Raw genomic sequence first — 21,395 nt, forward strand, 5'->3', positions numbered from 1 at the left:
TTAGGACTTTCTCTAACGGACCCTCCAATATAAATACCAGGTCATCTGCGAATGCTTGTAGTTTGTACTTTTCATCTATTATCTCCATTCCTTTGATTTGCTCTTGATTTGTTGAGCCATTTTTTAAGCTTCTATTAGATTTAATTTGTGTTTTATTATCTCCATTTGTTTTTTTTAAGAGTTTTCTTTTGTGGGTCTCTTTGTAGTTCTAATTCTAGTTTTGTAAGTTCTTCTTTAAGCTTAATTTGTCGTTGTTTTTTGTCTTTCATCTTTTCGCTATATAGGTTATAGCTACTCCTCTAAAATATGTTTTAGCTATATCCCAGACATTTTGGAGTGATGTATCTTGTTATTTTCTTTGAAGAAAAATTCCGTTTCCTTTACGGATTTTTGTATAAATTCTTTCTCTTTCAATAAGAATTGGTTTAAAGTCCATCTTGCTTTTTTCTTTGTTCCTCTCCAGGTCATTATCAGATTATGGTCCGCCCATACATTAGTTTCTATCTCGATTTTTTGTATATTCCTTCTTAATTCAGGGAATATTCATATCATGTCAATTCTAGACCATGATTTGTGGCTGTTTAAATAAAATGTATATTGAGATGTCTTAGGATTTATTTCTCATATCCTGTATACAAATTTCTTCTGCCATTCTGAAAAAAGCCTTAGGCAAAATGTTCCTTCCTTTTTTCCCTATTTTACTACTCCTATAATCTAACTTTCCATCTACAATTGTGTTAAAATCTCCTACTAAACAAGTATTTTGGTACTCCATTTCCACTATTGTGTAATCTTTGGTAGCATTCTTGTTTGTTATTCGGTGCATAAATTGCTACCATCAATGTCTGTTTTTGATTTATCGTTATTTCTACATTAGTATTCTTCCTTCTTCATCCAAGTAGATTTGTTTAGGATTCATTGTTTCTTTGATATATAAAGCTACTCCTCTTTTCTTTTGTTGTGCTAATGAGAAATAAAGTTTCCCAATTTTCGGGCATTCCAGAGATTTATAATATTGTCTTTTAATATGTGTTTCTTGTAGGCAAACTATATCCATTTTTAATTTTTGTAATCATGTAAAGAGTTTTTTCCTCTTTACGGGGGAATTTAATTCATTTATATTTATTGTGAGTATCCCATTGTCTTTTTCCATCTTCTTCAATTATATTTAGGATTTAGTTGTTCTAGTTTGTCTCTGTTCTTTCCTTTTAGCCCCTTCTTCTTGGTTTATAGTTTCTGTTGTAAAATTAGAAAACTAATAAAATATTATAAAAAAAATTATAGACTGATCCTTTCTTTGTCAGTGGTCAAATGAACAAAATCAGCAGGAATCAAATAATTTTTCCCTCACTGTAAGATACATGCATACTAATATTACTTAAATAACAATGGGCAGACAGAGTCCTAACTCACTATAAGGAGGAGCAGAGCTGATCTAGAATATCTCCCTCATTTAATCAAACTAAACCAGGAAGAAGACTACTCTCTTGGTATATCTTTTAGGAAACAGATCATTACTGGCCAGAACAGGTAGAAAACAACCAGTTGATTAGTATAGGTAAGCCCTGTCTCTTGTGCTCTGAATTTTTGCAAAGCATCATTTCTTTGCTTACCAGATGCCCCAAATGTCTCAGGGGACTAACTAGTAATACAATTGGGTTACTGTTTCTTGTTTAGCTTGGAAACATTGCAACTACAGCACCCACTGCCTAAATAACTTCACTTCATTTTTATTATTTTTGTGTGTGTGTGCTTACACATATACACACACACTTCCACATGAAAATATGCCACAGTTCCTCTAGAACACATAAACATCTCTGAGTTGCATAAATTCTGGTTACTATAGCAAATAAGAGGAGTAACAGTTCTCCCTGGTATTGCAAAAAAAAACCCCAACAAGGCTGATGGTTTGCTTATTAAAATTACATCATGCACTACCAAATCTCGAACAATAAGAGAAACTCAAAAATTAAGAAGAAAGATAGACATAACAATGAAAAACAACACAAACAGTAAACAAAGTATGTATGAGAAAGCTACAGAGTAAGGTCCTAGAATAACATCCTAAATAAGCTAAATTCAGCTTTGTGAACATATGATGAGAAAGCATAAAACCAACATCTTTCATGAAGGTATGGATTTTGAGTGATTATTAGTATGCAGGTGTGACCAAAATTACACATTTTACCTGCTTGACTAAGGGTAAGTGAGTTGGGATATTGATCCACATTCAAGATTCTTGGCTCATCTGATTTTGTATCTTCTTTCTGTTATCATCAAACACAGTACATACAATTACATTGCATATAATGCATAGATGCATTACATATAAATCCTTTTCAAATTAAATATGTGGCAGAGTTCAACGGGGTTTAAATGTTATCTGCTATTGTAATAAATGTCTTTAAAAAATTATTTCACTCTATTCCAGGCTTCTAGAAAAACTCTTAAAATATGGTTTGGTTCCAGGCTAACGTTTTGCTGTTATTTTTTGGGGGGGGGGTCAGGAGGACTGTTTTGTTCTGATTTGTGTCATTTTAAACTGTTTAAATTAGATTTAGATTATTAGATTTAGTCTGAGCTGTGTGGGTTAGGTTTTATCTGTTTTTTTTTTTTTAATTTTGTACACTGTCCAGAGTCTATTGCAGTTGGGCAGCTGTAATAAATTTTAATAGTAATAATTATTCCACATCTTTAAAAAGGATTTGATAGGTGGATTAAAAATGCCAAATCAATTTTAAACATCTGGCTGAATGTGTGATGAATCATAATATGATTTTAAAGGGAACATAGACATAATAATGCCAGTAAAAGATGAACTAATAGTATCTTTAACAACACCAATACATTATCTGTCATTAGTCACCTAGCTCACTTAAATGTACCATGGACAGAGTAGCATATTCTGTGATTGATTATCACCAGGTTTAGAGGGAAGCAATTTTAATCCAAAACGGCCAGAGTGTTTACTGGAACTATACTAAGCTACCAAGTCTTCAATTTCTTTGCAGAAATAAATCCTGAAGTGGTCCACAAAAATAGGGTTGCATTAGGGACATTCTTTAATCATCCTACATTTTTCCTCCTAGCCACTAGGGGCATGAGAGAAAAGTAGAACTGGGGTAGGGGCTAGGTCAGGGGTAGGCAACCTTGGCTCTTTTATGACTCGTGGACTTCAACTCCCAGAATTACTGAGCCAGCTATGCTGAGGGGAAAGGGAGAAGTTTCGAAGCTGAGCCATGCTGGCTCAGGAATTCTGGGAGTTGAAGTCCATGAGTCATAAAAGAGCCAAGGTTGCCTACCTCCGGGCTAGATAAAACTGCTTCAATGAGATAACTTTAAATTTTTAAGATTATAATTCTACATAGAAAGGCTGACAGTGTTGGCTGGAATGAAAGAAAGGTTGTTTTACCACTATTATATATTTAAAGCTAAGATTAATAAGGAGTGATATGAGGAGTAGCAATAACAGAGCTCTTGTCTTATACTTCAGAAGTCCTTTGTGCGTCTTTATATAGCTACAATATATATATACTACATATATAACCGAAGAATCCAGCACTGTATCTCAACTCATCAGTTCTCTTTAAAAAATTATAACACAATCAACAAAGAAGTATGTATTCAGGTTTTTTTAGCCAATACTTTCAATTTTATTATTATGCATTGACTATATAATACTGAAAAGAACTTCAAATTAAATCAGTTGTATTGAAGGAAAGTAGTACACCTTGGACAACTAAGAATTAGCCACAACTCCTCCCCATACATAATCTGACTGATTTGGAAGAGAAAAACAGCAAAGGAAGAATTTTTGCTTTTCCTCCCATTATCATCTGTCATCTTAAAACAATTCTTCACAGTTTATTTTCCCACTTATAAGAAAGAAATTTACTTCATATATTAAGCATTATAGCCCTAAGACAGTTTAACTCTTCTCTTTACAGTGAATACGTACAACAGAGACAAGAAATAAGTTATTTAGTCATTCTGTTAAATTAAAATTGGGGAATAATATGAGGATTTCTGGATGAACCAGATTACAACATTCTGCATTTTCTATTAAAATAACTTTTTTTTCTAATACCTTGATTTCTGTTATTTCATTTTTTCTTGTCCTTTTCATTATTTCATCTATTCGCTGAAATGAGAGAAAAAAGTTTGCTTTCCTCATTTAATGAGATTAAAGAAGTATAAGATGTGGAAAAAAATGTCATTTTCCAGAAAGTTTTGAATTAATGTACAGGATTCTACAAACATATAAGCAGATCATAAAGCCATCACTATTTGTTATTTATATTCTTGGCACCTCTTCCAAAAAGCTCTGATTGTTATTGGTATCTCTAGCATGCCTTCTTTTAGTTCTAATTTGGTGGAAGTACTATAATGATTTGTAAATGTTACTTTAAAATTTCCACCTCTCCCCAGGCAACACAGGGATTATGTACAGTATATAACAATAATAAAATGGTCAATCAGTAATGCCAACACCCTTCTATTACCAAATTAATTACAATTATAATTACCACATGCATAATTTTTTCCAGCTTTTCATTTTTTTGTAAGATGCAGAAAATAACACAATTGTTAATAGTCCTAGTAAACTTGAAAAAAATAATTCTGAACAGAGCTTGTAATTTAGTTATTGCATTTCATACTGAGAATGTAATTAAATCGTATGTATTTTTTGTAGTTGACAGCTCCTTTCTTACAGCAGCCTTCGCATAGTCATGGAACAATGTAAAATAACAATGCAACAAGATTTGATTTGAATAAAATTGTTACCTTCTTTCGTTCTTGTCTTTCTTGCTCTATCTGCTGCATAATTTGTTCCTTTTCTAAACGTAAATGTTCAGCTGCCTCTCGTGCTTTAGCTTCTGCTGCTTCTTTCTAATTAAATATAAGCCAACAAGTTGTTTTTATTAAAGATTTAATTTTCAATTTGATTCACACTCTGGTACTGGTAAAAACTTAACAGTTCAAGTCCTAACCAAGGACCTAAGAGCTGTTAAAGTAACGTCTGAGTACAGTATATAGGCCAGACACGTCAAACTTACGAGGTCACTCGGCGTATCGGAGCTTTTTCCCCATTGCCGGCAATGAGGTGGGTGCGGTTTCCTGGTGATGGGTCCGGCCCGTGGACCGGCAGTTTGACACCCCTGATATAGGCTGTTCCAAGTAAGGTGGTTTTTTGCAAAGTCAGAATATTCAAGTCTGATAAGTTCAAAATTTCCATGTATCTAGGTAACCCTTTGGGTATTGCTCCAAGGGCTTCTATTACTACTGTTTATTTAATTATTAATTAATAATTAAAACTTATTATTATTACTATTATTATTAATATGATCCTGTGTTAAGCACATTGGGCTACAAGCATACTCCACAATTTTCAGTCTGAAGCAATAGTCTCCATATCCTTCCATTTAAGGCTGATGTTTTTAATGTTGGTTTTTCAGATCTTCCTGAAATGTTTGGTGCCAGGTTTTCTTTAGCTTTCCTCTTTTTCTCTATCTGGTGATACTCAATTGATTGTGGTATTTGCTGGATGTTGCTCACTCACGGGGAGCACGTGTCCATCAAAACACATTCTGTGTTCTATCACTATCTCAGAGTCTCTTCAGGAATTACCCCCTCAAAATCCCACTGCATTCCTCAATGTAGGGAGAGAGTGAATTAGATAGGGTGAAACAATATCCTGTGTAGGAAAATTGCAGGGGAATGGGCACTAGGCTTGCAACCCAGACTCATGAAAATTCTTGTAACAGAAACTATAAGTGAAATCTGACCCAACAAATTCTGTTCCAAATTTAATTTGAATGTGTTTTTTTGAAATAGAATTAGATTCAAATTCTCTGCTAGCATTATGTGCATACCTTTGTGAGCACTGACACAAGCATTTGTGAAAATAATGAACATTTTCCCATTACCTGCCTGGTAATTACTGTATATAGGGAATACACATATCTGTGCCATTAGTTTCCCCCAAAATATAGCACAATGGAAAGCAGAAACTCTTCTATGGCTTAATCTGAAGAAGCCAGAGAGGGAAAATGTGTCCACTAATGTATAAACTGTAGTTTTTGCCTACTAATTCAATTAAAACAGCATTAGGATTAAAACATTTAAACATAAGGTCTGATCTGTCAAGGCAATTTCAAAAGACAGACATTTGAACTGTATCCAGGCATGGACATTTTGGTAGCATTAAGACAACTTGTCATTTAAAGAGGAATGCAAATAATATCAAAGGTTCAGTGTTTTCTGTATAATTACTCATATATTCCATTCTGTTACCTTCAGAGTCTGCATCACACTATTTAGTTTGATCCAAACTGCAATATTCAGTTTCTAGTATTAAGTAAACACAGATATGAAACATAAAAAGATTTTATGCATCATATACCTAAGGATAAGGTATATGCAGTATTTACAGAAGCAAAGGAAAATTAAAAGAAAATATAGATTCTTCATCTGGATTCATTATATTTTACAACAGCTCTGAACATTCAATTCATTATATAAAATGTTGCACCTTGAAAATAAAGAAAACTACATGCTCTGAACCATTAGATCACCACACCTGTATCTCAAGCATAGCTTGCAATTCTTTTTCTTGCTTTTCTCTCAGTTTGCGTTCTTCTTCAGCTCTTTTTCTTGTTTCATCTTCTGCTCTTTTTTTTGCTAATTCTTCTTCCAATTTCCTTTCCTCTTCTCTTTTACGAGCCTTTTCTTCCAGTAGAGTCCTCTCTTCCTCTGCTTTTCTTTTCAGCTCTTCTTTTTCTAGCCTTCAAAACACAATATATTGTTGGGAGTACATTTATGTTCTCTTCTATTTAATATATCATTAAGAACTGGTTCCAAATAACAAGGTAACAGAACTAGAAGACTACAAAGAGAGGTGTTGCATATTTCTAATTAAATATGTGAAGTACATACTCTTAATTTGCACATGTCTGCATCTGATAGCTAAGAGGTTATAGTTATTAATATAGGGAGAGCAGGATACCTTTCAAATTTTTCTCTTTCTTGCCTTTCCTTTTCTTCTTGTTCTTTCTGAAGTCGAGCCTGACGTCTTTTCTCTGCTAGAATTCTAGTTGCTTCTTCCACATCAGTAGTCCCTGCTACATGTTTCCCTAAAAATAAGTTCTTGAATTGAATATTAATCTGCAGGCAGGAAACAAGTTATATATGCAATAGAACGGCACACAATATTACCCTGATGGCTGAATTTTCTAGTCAATGAAATGTCAGAAATATGTATTATTATATTTATAAATATGCATTCTTGATTTTAATTAATGTCAATCTCCTAGATGCTATCTGCATAGTTTATTCTGTGAATACATGTGAATAATTTCTTAAGGATATAGTACAAAATAATTATTGATGGTAAAGTTTAAATTAACATCCCCTCGCCCCCCCCAAATATTAGTGACAGAAAATAATCATGTAAAATAATAGTCAACTGAGCTAAATGAGAATCTACCTTCAGTGTTTTCAATTTTTCCTATAGAAGATTTTTCAGCACTAGACTGATTTACAGCTTCAGCTGGTGATGCTTGAATTCTTTGACTAATACTTTCCCGCTGACTCTCTTTAACTTTTGCTGTCCTTTTTTTAGGAGTTCCTTGGTTCAAGTTTGAAGTTGTACGATTTTTCACAGGAGAAGCTGGATATGTTTTATTAATTTTGGGAGACTGTGGATAAGTCTTTGAGACTGATCTAAAACATAGATTTCAAATAATTCAGTTTTGCCTTATAAACAAAATCAAGTCAATAATAATTAATCATAGCCTTGACTGTTTTTCTCAGTCTTTTATATCAGGTTATGAATGAAACATTAAGCTAAAAAATAGCACAAGGGAAGATAGAATTGAGTTGGTTTTGTATTTTTTTTTTACAAAAAGACAATACAGAATAGATACAGAGTTTATATATAGTTCACTTAAGAACAGATAAAACAATATTACAATGTCATGAAACAATTGGCTATACCATGACTATTAACATCATTAATAAAAGCAATAATCTAAAGAGATAAACATTGAATTGTGACAGATATACAATTATGAGGTTTATATCCATTTAGTTATAACATTTCTTTAAATATAATTTGTGTGGGGATGCAGCCTGATAATTAGTTATTTCAGGTGAAAACATTGCTGAATATATTGAAAATACTAGATATCTAACTTTAACTGGAAACCGGTCTGATAAGTGGTAACCATTTAAATCCAAAATGAGCTACAAGATAAATTCTTGGATTAACCCTGTAAACTTGTTTTAGATGTTTATTGGCATTTTTCTATTAATATATAAAACAGCTCCAATATTAAGCAAATACATGCACACATACTGTCCTATTTGTCATCTATCATTTATTGATAGCAGAGCCATTTTTTGTTTTAATATAGCATGTCTTTCTACTTAGATTTTATAAATGTGCATCTGTGTTTATGTACATGTATGTGTGAAGGGGGAGAGGGGGAGAGGATAAAAAATAAAGATGTGGGAATGAAGCAATCTATCTTTTAAAAATTTGTTCAAAACATCTCTTATCAAAGCTATTTATGCATGAAGTAGCATTCGTATAATATATCAAAAGTAGAATATACATAAATTATTAGTCTGTTTGCATTGTTTGTTTTAAGATTATATTGAAGAAAAACATTAGGGGGGGGAAATCTAAAGGATTTTACAGCTAATTCATGCAATCTTGGTACTGAATCGGTCATTTTCTAATTGAAGCACCACGGATCAGCTTTGCTAGTCAGTTCTGAAACTATGGTTAAAGGGAATTCCAAGTGATATTTGTGTGGTTTCTAGAAAGGTTAAAAACCATACTTTTCTACTCTTTAAGGCCAATTGCACATCTACACAATCTTGCTTCTATGTCGTCTTTTTAATACAGTATAACATAATTTAAAGTTATCTTCTTATAATAGGATTAGTTGCACTAAACTGCACTAATTGAACTAATTATAAATATAATTAGGAAAGAATCCTGTGCACACAATAACCGCTTCAGGTATTTGGTACAGATCCCAAACACCCAGGTTTGGTCCAAGCAGGCAGGTTCTGGCATGTAGATAATGGGAAAAAGGCAATGTTATCTGTGACAATAGCTAAAATGGAAAAAGGAAAACAGCACAGGAAAATCAGGAGCAAGACTGGACCACTGCTGTGCCCTTGAATTAAAGAAGGGAATGCCCAACATGTCACTTTCCTTTCTTCACTTTAACCACAACCACGTGCCACCTCTGAATTTCAGTAAAAATCTCTTAACATAAAGCAAGTAAGAATCCTAATCCTATAGTTGAAAGAAGCCATTAATGTGCTGTCTACTCAAAGATGCAATTCCACTTATCCCCATTCTAGTTTAATTTCAGTGCTTATATTTCTCATCTCTGAGGAAGTCTTAGTTGTTGACAAAATTGACACCTGTCTCCTGAGAAATTTTGCTCTAAACCTAACTACCGTACTCCTTTGCTTTTACATATTGGCATGCCTACTTTGTATATTTTGCAGCATGTATTCAAACAAAATCATGAGCAAGTTTATAAGTGGCCAGCTCTCTGATGAAATTACATATAAACAGGCTTATTAAGGGAGGAAAGCACACTAAAACATTGAGTTACATTTTTTGTAACAGTCCTTTTTAATGGGGCCAATAAGGCTAATGCTGTCCTACAAAATGAGATTATTATGTTCACTTAACAGCATGCCTCAGTCATGAGTATACATATGAGCAAGGATACAAGATGATGAGAAAGTAACCAGTAATTTCAATGGCAACATTTTGGGAGACAAGGGCAAGGTTGAGAGATTGGCTAAAGCAATCATGGACAGAAGAAGAAAATGAAATGAGGCATTATTTTAAATATAACTGCAACCCCCAGTGTCATTTTGAAGAAGTAAAATTTGACTTCTATCAGATGGGATGGATCTGACGACCCTTGTTAAGCAAGGTGGCTGAATACTTTTGGGTGTCAGGACATTCTCACTGGCAAGCTCCAGGTGTTACCTCATATAGTTTGGCTTACACTTGTAGAGCCAAAACTAGAAATAGCACCTGTATCTGCTTAGTACTGCTGTTGCTATTTTCTCAGTATAAATCTATCAAGCATAAACTTGGGCAACAAGAATGCAGATCATTTCTGCAGAGAGAAAGATGACATGTTCTACTCTGCATGATGAAAACAACGCATTGTAAAATAAAAATTGCATACATTAAGCTTACTCAGAGGACATGACAATTTGCAAAACATTCTTACTTTGGAGTGGCAGGTGAAGCTGATTGTTTAGATACAACTGCTGGACATTCAGATTTTTTAAGAGGAGATCCAAAACCAGATAATGTGCCAGGTGTTGTTGATTGTTTCTTTTTCTTCTCATTCTTAAAAAAGATAATATAATTTGATAATCTGAGACAAACAATTATTCAACATGTATATATAGATACAAACAAACACATATGCAAATTCTTATATAAATATACGTACACAGACCTGCCTTTTGCATAAGAAAATATCACACAAGTTTGAAATTTGTATATTCACTGTCCAAACTCTGAGGTTTAAGAACTGTTTGACTTTCCTTTGTGCATATAGTACCAAAACCAAGCCTGCAAGACCATGTCAAGCATTCATTAATTGTGAAGGAAGAATCCTTGAGTCCTTGAAGCCAAGTCCTTTATACTCCCAGTGGGCAATTATGTATTGTGTCTTCATTCTTGTTTGCAATACAGATTTTAATCAAGCCAAGCTGCATCAGTTAATCTGATGCCAAGTCAAGCTGAGAAATCAAGCCAAGTGTGCATTGTCAGAAGATACCCAGTTTGGGAATCCTTTCAGTTCTGTTTTCATTCCTTACCATTATCACTCTAGAAAAAAACAGCTAGAGAAGGATCTACACAATGACTACAACACTCCAGCAATTCCACAGACAGCTCACTAAACTACCAGTGTCTTGCTTCAATATTTTAGCTAACTAGAAAAAAAAAACCTTAAAGAATAGTTTCCAAAGATTCAAAAACTTAAAAATAGATTTACTGTGAACTGAAATATTTAGTTATGAAGCATTTTGAAAGTAAGTATAACTGCTGTACATCAAATACAAGTCTTATTTATAGTGAAACTAACATTTGAATTTGTACCTCTTTCTCCTACCCAAATGAAGCAATGATATCTCTCTCTTTTGAATAGTAGGAACAATTTCCACCTTACTGTTGTTTTGCTAAGGAACCAATCTGGTTATCAGGGTATTTACTTTTGATTATGTGAGATTTGCAATAATTGTCACAGTATCAGAATTAAGTAGCAATCCAAATGAACCAGTTCCCAAATGATGAACTAAGTAGTCCAACAAATGGAAAAGAATTAACTATTACAGTATATGCAAGCAATTTTCTAGTAGAGACCTGCTGCCATTACAGCTGCAACTCCTGTGCCTAACAATTTCCCGGTTAGAGAAAGATAACAGGGGTCAAGGTATTTTGCTGCCTATTTTGTTCAATATAAGCAGTGGTTTTATGTCTTAGATGTACAAGCTATGGGAAGAACGGAAAGAAAAAGAACAGGAGCACATTTTCTTCCTTTTTATTCATTTCAATTTATCCAGTTTTCTACCAATGGCTAAGCAGATCTATGTTAAGGCTAACATTAGATTCTGGGTTGCCTCAATAAATGTCTAGGAGACTGGACTTGATGATTCCTTTGAACTTTTATGAAAATGAAGTGCAAACCACAGCTCATCTTGAGGGGTCAACGTTTAAGTAAAACTTTTAAGATGGCTATTTACAAACCCTACATTAAACCAATGCAATTCTACATGGATTTGCCCCTGGAAAGCAATTGTTAGTTGCAGCTGGTTCAGAATAAAGCAATATTGGCAGTTATGGGCATACCACGGCATGCCCAAGTAAAACTACTGCTTCATGAGTGGCATTGAATCCTAATAAGCTTCTGGGTACAATTCAAGATCTGAATTATTACCTAAAAAATTGTTCAGAGTCTGGTTATATAAGCCATCTTCTGTCTTCCATAGTTTTTACTCATCCTGCATGATCAGACAGAGTTGGCGTGCTTCTGGTCCTATCTCTTAAACAGTGCCATATGATAAGACTTAATAAACGTGTCTTCTGTTGCAGCATCTGCCCTGTGGAAGAACATTCTTTCCCAGAAATTTGTCTAGCTTTGACTTGTTCAAAATATTTCCTTAAAACCTAATTTCTAGCCTAGCATTGGACTAGAATGGGTGTGGATTTTTGCATGGTACATGGCTTTTATTTTAGAGCTTGTGGTTTTGTGATGTTTTATCATGCTTGGTAGACTGGTAAAAAAGCTAAAAAATGGATTCAAATGCGCACTTTGATATAGAGGATTTTAAAGATCAATATTCAATTGAAACCACAACTTTTCCTTTTAGGATTAATGAATAGAAAAAAGCCAGGGATGATTATTTCAATATATGATTACTGTGGCAAGTTCAATATGTACAAAGATATATATCTTTTTTCTTTCTATTTTTTTTTCCAATTCTTTTATTGTATTTTTTGCTTTGATTGCTTTTTTCTTTCTTACTTTATACTAGATTTGCATTAGTTTCTATCTTCTTGTTTAAAAGTTTTAATAAAAATTATATACAAAAAAGAGCTTATGATTTTGTATTTTAAAATTAATATTGTATAATTCAGAGTTACATTGGAATTAGGCAGCCTAATTAATTAAAAATAAATAAACAATGTACAATTAAACTTTATATTTCATTTATTTCATTGAAGCTCCTACAAATGTAATTATCTAAACAAACATTAATCTAGTCAAGTATTCCCTTCTCAGAGGAGGAAACCAGAAGCCTACAAGTGGAATCTGAGTGTAACAATAGCCTTTGTACTATTTTAATCAACAGTTAAAATATGCATATAATTTCAGTATTACGTTCTAATGGTGAAGTGTCAATAAATGGCAAAATTGTTATCAGTGAATGATTGGTACAAAATCTGAGAAACCATAACAGTGTTATACAGTATGTGTGGAATAACACAACAATAAGAAAAAGAAACTAATCTCTGATATTTCACCGTTTCTGATGGTGGGATGGGATGCTCTTATGCAACATTCACTTTTATGAATGTCTAAATATCTGGGGGAACAATAATTAAAAAAAGCAAGATCTCCAAAATAACACTTCATTTCAAATGCAAGAATGCATAGCATAAGGTTTCTTTCTTAACATTTTTATTAGTGCAAGATAGGAGAAAAGAAAGCAGAGATCCGTATTTGTATATTTATCCTGGGGAATCAAAATATAAACCAACATATAAATATATTTTAAAAAAAGGTATGAATTAGTAGTTTTCAAACCTACCTGTGAGACTTCACTTGTACTTGCTCCCTTCATTGAATCTGATATGGAAGCAGATGCTGCTTTCTTTTTCTCCACACCTCGAGTGTGGGAAGGCTTGTAAGAAGTTTTAAGAGGGCTGGCTGGTGCTACACGAGGACAGATATGGAATACTAAAGAGTTATAGTACAATAGCAAGTGCATTGGGAGACACAGACAAAGAAAGCAAGGAAAAGAGGAAAGAAACAGCATCATTTTATTAGAAACAACCAAACGCATGATTTCCCAAAACATTGAATTGTCTTCCCATTTTAAACAGCCATAACATCTTTGCTCAAGCAACTTAACATTAAGTTTACAAGCACTTTATTTGTAAGTGTTTAAGATTGGGTCATTCAAAATTCTTCATTTTCTAATAAATTACGGTACTGCTATAGATTAGTAAAGTCAGAAATACATACCACAACCTAAAAAAATAAACCTATAAGGTTGAAAACAGACCTATCATCCCAATATAGTTTTAGCTATGAAAATTTCACTGGCTAGATCATAGCTGGCTCAGGAATTTTGGGAATTGAAGTCCACGAGTCATAAAAGAGCCAAGGTTACCTGCTCCTGGGCTAGATGAATCATTTTAAGTCCTTTATTTAGGGTTAACATGAACTCCCTGTGTATTTTATCAATAATCTTCTGGATAGACTCCTTAAATTTACTATTTTATGGGAAAATTTGTTTTAAGTGGCTAAAATATTCCTGAAGATATTAGTTTTACCTGAATCAGTATACCTCTCAGAAAGCATTAAAGTACTTCTACTTCTGGCTAAAGAAGCATGTGTGGGAGTCAATAGTCGAGAAATGATAAATTTTTCCATTGGACTAAGATGCATGCGATGAGCTGAAGGATGGAAGCAAATAAACAATAAAAAATAACCACTTTTAAAATGTGCAATTAAACATAAGAAATGAATAAACAAGATGTACAAAAGAAATAAACAATTACAACCAAAAATAAAGCTAAACATATTTTAAAGTTCCAAACCTTTGATTTAATTCTTCCACAAAGAAGTTTTCATGGTGTAAACCACATTAGGTTTTGGTCAATATTGTGTTAGCATGTTAGTATTAGACATAAAATGGTAAAATACTTTATTATTAAAAAGGATTGACAGCTTTTTTTTCCTGAATTTAATTTATGAAACAATAGTCAAAAGTATAATTTTATGGTCAGCCAATTAAAATCCTATCTACAATATAAAATCTATCATCTTTGATAGATACATTGAAATTTGTTTCTATATACTGATCAGTATACTCTTGTGTGATATTCTAAGTATAAGTGATCAATAAGGAATATGAGAGAGCTATTTTATCTGGGCCTTAAATTTAAATGTAAGAATCTGCTTTATTTAGTACAAAATATTCAAATTATGTTTTGTTCAATTTTTATATTCTGACATTTTTATTAGTGCTCTCAAAACATACAGAATTCTTCATTGTAAGTTTTGCCACTGGCATGGTAACAGCAAGCATGCTGCAGTGCAAATTCTGTATGTATTTTAGAATTCAGTTATATGTAAAGACCAAACAAAGCATGCTTTAGCCACAGTTAACAATAAGTGAAGAATTATTGGTGAAAACTTCTCAGAAAATAGAAAAGAAAATGATGATTTCAGAACAAACAACATGCACAAGACTGAATTTCAACTCAACCAGCACAAAATCACTACATAGTCACCACATAAGTGAAATCAGGTGCACAGGATTAGGCAAGAAGCATATTTAGATAGACGTTCCATAAAATCAGTGGAAAATAGAAAGTGCCTATAAGTGCATACTTAAATTCTTGGAAGATGGTGAAAGAAAAAGTAAATATTGCCAACAGTAACTGACATATTCTTCTAAGTCCTTTACTGTAATTACACATTAATAACTATCCAATTTTATCAGGGATGAGCAATCTGAATTTATTACATCTATTCTCAAATGCAAGACTTATAGACCTCCAAATTTACATCGTATATATATATACAAAAAAGATCTGTATCACAAATTCTTCCTCTCATTTCGTTACTCTTTTCTCTCAAGTTTTCAAGAGTTGAGATCTTTCCAAAATATATTTTGTCTAGCACGTACCGTGAACAGAGCTCATGCAGTCTCTATTCAGCCTGCTACTATATATACAAACTAAATTTATACACTAGCCTCAATACTAGAACTACTGGAAAAACTGACCAGTCTTGCAATCAAGCACAAATAATACCACAATGAAAATATTATTAGTTACTTTCTTCTAATCAGTTATGGTTATTTCAAGTGTTACTTCACTTAAATCTTCACTGGAAAGGAACATCTGAATCCTAACTCCTGAAAAGATGCCTGGTTATCAGGTGCCAACTGTCCATAGAAGGGACCTAATCATAGTGTAAAAGCAAGGGCTTAAAACAATATCCTTGTTCACATTCTATGCAAAGTTGTCCCACAAATAAAATAATTGAGCATTTAGGTTTTTTTGTTATATTAATTAATATAAAAGCATTTATATTTATCAATATAAAAGCATTTTCTAACTACATAGAAAATATTTTATATTATTTAACATTATTTGTAAAAATGGCTGAACAATCTGAATCCAAACATTTTAAGAACTTATATAACACTTCAGAATATTTGAAGCTTATATTCATGCCTTCTTGCAATTCTTATTACAGTCCTTTAAGAAAGGCACCGTTATCCTCAATTTATACTCGGCTTAAGATGGAAGGCAATGCCTTGTACAAAACCCTGTATTTGGAAAAGAATCTATTTCTAAATGCAATACTTTATTTATATTTTACTTGAAAGCAAGTGTCATTTTGCATTATATTTAACTCCAGTACACGAGTACTGGAAGAATCTTCTTTTCTGTATAAAGTGTATCACAGATGTAATAATGGTAACAATATTTTAGATGAGCAATAAAATTATATATGGGAGTTAAAAACGTTTCAGAAGTTTTTTTTCCTTAAAAAAAACAAAACACTGTTACAGCACAATTCTGTCCTCCTTTCTACATGGTTGCAATGAGTTAGGAAAATATTCTCAAGCCATTGTCAGAAGGGAAAGTCAGCTATTGGAAAATTCTCAGTATAGTTCTTCCATTAGTACAGCTTTTTGTGATTGAAATCCAAACTATACTGACTCCAAAGGACAGGCCCAAGGTAAGTCATGTTCACTTGTGTAACAAAGTTTGTGTGTATTTTTGTGTCTGTATGTGAGTATGTATATACAGTCTGTCTGTCTTATCCCTTGATCAAGACAAGTCAGCAAAGCTCTTCTCCTAGTTGAGATGTTCTACCTGTGCTCTTAAAGCAATAGCTCAGTAAGACATGCATTCTCTACTACCACCGTTATGAACCAGATATAAACTAAAAATACTTTAAAATGTGATTAAAACTTTTGAAATGACTAATGATCTAATTATAGTATCTTGTTTCCCAAGATAGGTTTTCAGCATCAGTGACTTTTGTCCTATTTTTTTATAAAAAAAAAAAAGCTGATCGAAAAAAAGAACAGTTAAGGAAGAAAACTGGGAGGGGGAAAGCAGAAAAAGAGGAAGGAATGCCTTGGAACTAAAAAGAGAAGATATTTTTCTAGCGACAATGAGCAACCCATTCACTTGCCTTTATCATGGGAATAAGTTATTGTTGCTGTGGAGGAGGAAAGACGTTTATTGATAGGCGACTCCATTTGCTTTGGCAGATTCATTGTAGAAACTGAAAGTTTGTCACATGCTGCAGAGAGACGCATTGAAGAGATTTATATTCATTCCACAGTGCTAAACATTTTAAATTTGTTACCATGGATCTTTAGAAAGGATCAGGACAAAGAATAAAGCACATCTGTCTGGCCATATCGTAAGCTTTACTTTAAGGTTTTCTTCTTACAAAATCAACATTTCAGTGTTATACTACAGTATAAGATTATTTGATAATGAATTTCAAGTGCAAAAGGTTTTGCAGAAACCCTTTGATTTAACATAGTTAAATTGAGAAGGGATATCCATTGAAGGCAAACTTTTAAAATTTTCCAATCTATTGTTCAAACAGTGAAAGACCTTCCATATTTTCAAACTAATAAGGGGGTACATAGCTTTTACCACCACAGCTAGTATCTCTATCTCCTGAATCACCTAAACCAGGGGTTCCCAACCTATGATCTGCAGCCTGGTACCAGGCCACGGCCTGTTGGCCACCAGGCCCCATGTATAGCTGGTGAGCCCCGTCCCATTCACGATAGCACCCCCATGCGGGCACTAGCCGCCCCATTTGCACATGCGCAGGGATGTCAAGCGGGTGCCAGAGGCCTATTTACACGTTCCTGCGCGCGCACATTTCCCTGCTGCTTTCTTCTAGGCCGCCAAGCCGGAAAGGTTGGGGAACTCTGACCTAAACCTTTGTGCAACAGAGCGGACTATCCTTCCTCTTTTGAGGCTCTCTGTGTGTAATCAGCCATTTGCAAAGTGATCATCTCTTAGATTTTCTAGTGAAAGGAATCAGCATTTTTTTCATACTCTTTCAAAGAAACTTGAGAGAATCAATGCAAGAGGCTCCTTTAAAGCAGAATCACTCGCACATTCTGCCTGGCAGTGTTCATCTTTCATATCTGTCAAAGAAAGAATTTAATCACATCTCTTTAATTAATTCATTTGGATTCTCATTTGTTTATTTGAAATCTACCTATGTAAAACCAATCAGTTAACAAATATTACCTCAAAATACTGATGTATTTAATCAATTAATGATATACTCTATTGGCTACATCTTAATAGTGTCTGGTGAAAAGATTTTAACACAACATGAAGCTTTTTATTCTTTATTCCCTACTTTAAATCCAATCATATGTAGTAACTACAGTATTCCATGAATCTCCCCCACATTTCTGATGAGTCTAAAAGCTAGTGAAGTTAATAAACATTCTAAGCATATCTAATCCCCCAAAATCAATTGGAGCCAGCTCATATTTATACAGCCTCTGCTTTTTACTCATGCTGCTATGACTCATGATTTTATTCTTTTGTTATAAAACTCCTATATCTCTCTATAATTGTTAAAAACAGTTCCAAAGGTGAGAATGTTGGAAACAATGTGAACCCCTTCCTGTATAACTCATAGTTTGAAATAAACCATTACTTCACATCAGTGTCTTTTCTACGTTCTATGGCACCCAGATATTGAACATTTATGTCTGTGCAGGAAATCTCTATGGGCAGACATAGCCTTGGAAGACTGGGGTTCTGAATTCTGCTGAAATCTATACAAAATAGGCCTGTTTGGTTAGAGATCCATATTCATGTATTAGCAAAAATAAAATTAAAAATGCCTGTCATTCAGTGCGGTTCTATTTCCTCTTTCAAAGTATGTGCTCTAATACGGCATAGAGAAAAACAATAAGAACAAAAATATTTTTAGTTGCTATATATATGTCATTAAACAAAGGCAACCTTCCACATAAAAACATATGCAAATTAATTTTAATAATTAAGCTAAATACATAATTGAAAGCAATTTGAGATACAAATGAACTGTTTGTACCTAGCCATTTAAATATATGAAGACTTAATGTTCATACGAGGCAACAAAATAAGAAATTAAGTTATTCTTATTTCTACTTCAAAGTAGCATTAGTGCTTATGTATACTGTATAACTGAAATATTTTCAGTTAGTTATGTTTCTACTCATTTTTCATTTCTAGTCTCACATATATGATACATGAACACACACACAGATCCCACAGATGGACAAAGGAGATGAAAAGGTCAAATGCTAATGGAAAAAAATATTTTGAAATATCAGTGATGCTGAAATGCTGAGCATGCTTTACCTCATTATGAAAGAACTGAAAAAGAAATACAGTGAAGTGCCTAGGTGCAATTTACCAAGTCCTCCTGCTGCACAACTTCCATTTATTTTAATGGGATATGTTATTATTAAATGAAAAAAGAGCAACAATAGCACTTGGGAGAATTGGCCCTGAATTTCCAATAAGAACGCTGTTATAGTTGTAACTGAAATAACAGAGAACACAGCCATTAAAGGAAGGACAAGATCAGTGGATATGTTATAGTGATAAACAATACAATGGCACTGGGAGTCTCTCAAATACCATTGTAGGGTTCAGCAGCAACAGCAGCAGTGGAAACCACAGGGTCTGGAAGAAGAGTGTTGACAGCTAAACCTAGAGAGGATTGGGCATTTTCTGATTCACCTACATCACAGGGGAAAAAACCAGAGCAAAAATAGGCGATAATTACATCAAGCATGAAAACCCAATAATACAAGAAGAATGTTAATGTGTGTGTTTACAGAAACATTACAAGACTGTCCTTGTGATGCCTAGTGATTTATCTCTAGTTTTACAATAAAATATTAATACAAAATTGTTTAGTTTTCAGATGTTTACAATTAAAGAAAATATTTTTGTTTGATCAAAATTTACTAGAAAAAGCTGGTGAATTAAAAATATGTTTTTTCAAAATCATAAAAAGTAGAATATGGTTGATTTAATTATTTGCTTTAAAAGAAAAAGAAAGCAGCCAAAGCAAATGCTAAGAGAATAATTCATTTTTTGCTGTAAATACTGCACAATCATGAAGAACTCCCCTGAGCTTTTATGAGCATCTGGAATTAAAAAAAAAATACTTGCTGCAAAGTTATACACAGCTGAGGGCTAGTAATATTAAAATGATTTATTTCAATGGAATTTATTTCTTTTCTAACATTATCTGCACTGATGCTCTGGCATACCTAACTTTCAAGAAACAATCAGAATGTAAAATTTAATAAGTCATAGAATATACTTCATGAATGATGCCCCTGACTCTTTCTCATACTCTATAGTATTCTATACAGAGAAGGAATTCTGCAGCTATCTTTTCAACTCAAATATTTCAGTTTAAAATCTGCAATGCAGCCAGTCTCACCCACCATCTCTGTCATCTGAGCCTGCAGCCAGTCCTCCTCCCCACGACCACCTCTTCTGTTTCTGCTCTAGCTGCTGACTTCGTTCCACGGAACGCCGCATCATAGCCTCTAATCGTTCCTATAAACAAATCATGCAACATCATGGTGGTTTGTTGTTCTTTTTTTAAAAAAAATCAGCCTTCGTTTAAAAAGCATCTTTAAAAAAAGATTGATTCTGACAGCACATAAATTTAACATTTTTATTATCAGCACCGTTAAAAGAAATGAATTAGGATCTCCATTATATCCACTCACCTCTGAATATACATATCCTTTGTCTGCAGTCACTCCTAAGGTTGCTACAGAGGCTGAAGTTAGTAATACAAGTTAGATCTCCCCCAGCATCTGTCTCTTCTGGCAATACTGCTGCTGCGTGACTGTCTGAGCTTAATTTATTTAAGAATAATGCATGAGAAGCTGTCACTCCGTCATCTCAGCAGAGCTATGTTTTTTCCCTTCAGTGGACAAACTCAGTTCCTGCACTTCTTTCCCATCTCACATAGATTTCCTTCTTTCTTTAATCAGTTTGAATAATTAAGAAAAAAATCCAAAACGTAACTAAAAAAAATATATTATTCCTGGTTATTCTTATCATCTTTCTACAAATAAATAAATGCCTGTTAAACCGGATAGGTTGGGAATAAAAAAAAACTCTACCCAATTTTCTTCATCAATTTTCTTCATATTGTTTATATTGTCCCACTAAGAATAATGTACAGTCATCTTCCTATTCTCCCAAATCTGTTTCCTAATCTTGATTGCATTCCGGGAAGTGATATGCCAAAATGGATAGATGGTACATGACAAATAGACAGACAGACAGACAGACAGAGATAGAGAGAGGTAGATTTGTGTATGTATGTGTGTAGTGTGTGTGACAATTATTTCCTAATTCAAATCTTCCCCCTTGTTCAACTACTACATTTGGATCACAGAGACTTACATTTATAAATTTGTTTAGCTTTAAAGCTCTTATTTGCAATATTTTAAGAGAATTGTTAGGAGTGGAAAGAGTATTAGTTGAGGTTGAGAAAGGATAGTATAAGGCA

The 21,395-nt window shown here is 33.4% G+C and overlaps 1 protein-coding gene across 17 annotated transcripts in view; it reads right to left on the reverse strand.

The window, feature by feature from the left end:
• The window catches only part of MAP7D2 (MAP7 domain containing 2), a 64,814-nt gene that overhangs the window by 13,003 nt on the left and 30,416 nt on the right, over window positions 1-21,395 (reverse strand). For 7 of the 17 annotated variants that reach the window (XR_005558394.1, XR_005558392.1, XR_005558395.1 and 4 more), the window contains 12 exons: window positions 20,311-20,425; window positions 19,490-19,591; window positions 17,007-17,117; window positions 14,120-14,242; window positions 13,372-13,520; window positions 10,278-10,399; window positions 7,490-7,725; window positions 7,010-7,136; window positions 6,584-6,788; window positions 4,789-4,893; window positions 4,091-4,144; window positions 2,192-2,270 (listed from right to left, as the gene is read on the reverse strand). Coding sequence is in view for 14 of the 17 variants with exons in the window: in XM_039357228.1 (XP_039213162.1) it covers window positions 2,192-2,270; window positions 4,091-4,144; window positions 4,789-4,893; window positions 6,584-6,788; window positions 7,010-7,136; window positions 7,490-7,725; window positions 10,278-10,399; window positions 13,372-13,520; window positions 14,120-14,242; window positions 17,007-17,117; window positions 19,490-19,591; window positions 20,311-20,425 (1,528 nt within the window). In the remaining 3 variants the exon portion in view is untranslated. Of the gene's footprint in view, window positions 1-2,191; window positions 2,271-4,090; window positions 4,145-4,788; window positions 4,894-6,583; window positions 6,789-7,009; window positions 7,137-7,489; window positions 7,726-10,277; window positions 10,400-13,371; window positions 13,521-14,119; window positions 14,243-17,006; window positions 17,118-19,489; window positions 19,592-20,310; window positions 20,426-20,601; window positions 20,764-21,395 lie in introns of those variants that run through there. The other 10 variants (XM_039357237.1, XM_039357230.1, XM_039357240.1 and 7 more) reach the window with 10 other exon arrangements.

Source organism: Crotalus tigris, unplaced genomic scaffold, assembly GCF_016545835.1.
Source record: "Crotalus tigris isolate CLP2741 ecotype Arizona unplaced genomic scaffold, ASM1654583v1 scf7180000018879.704157, whole genome shotgun sequence".
Lineage (NCBI taxonomy): Eukaryota > Metazoa > Chordata > Lepidosauria > Squamata > Viperidae > Crotalus > Crotalus tigris.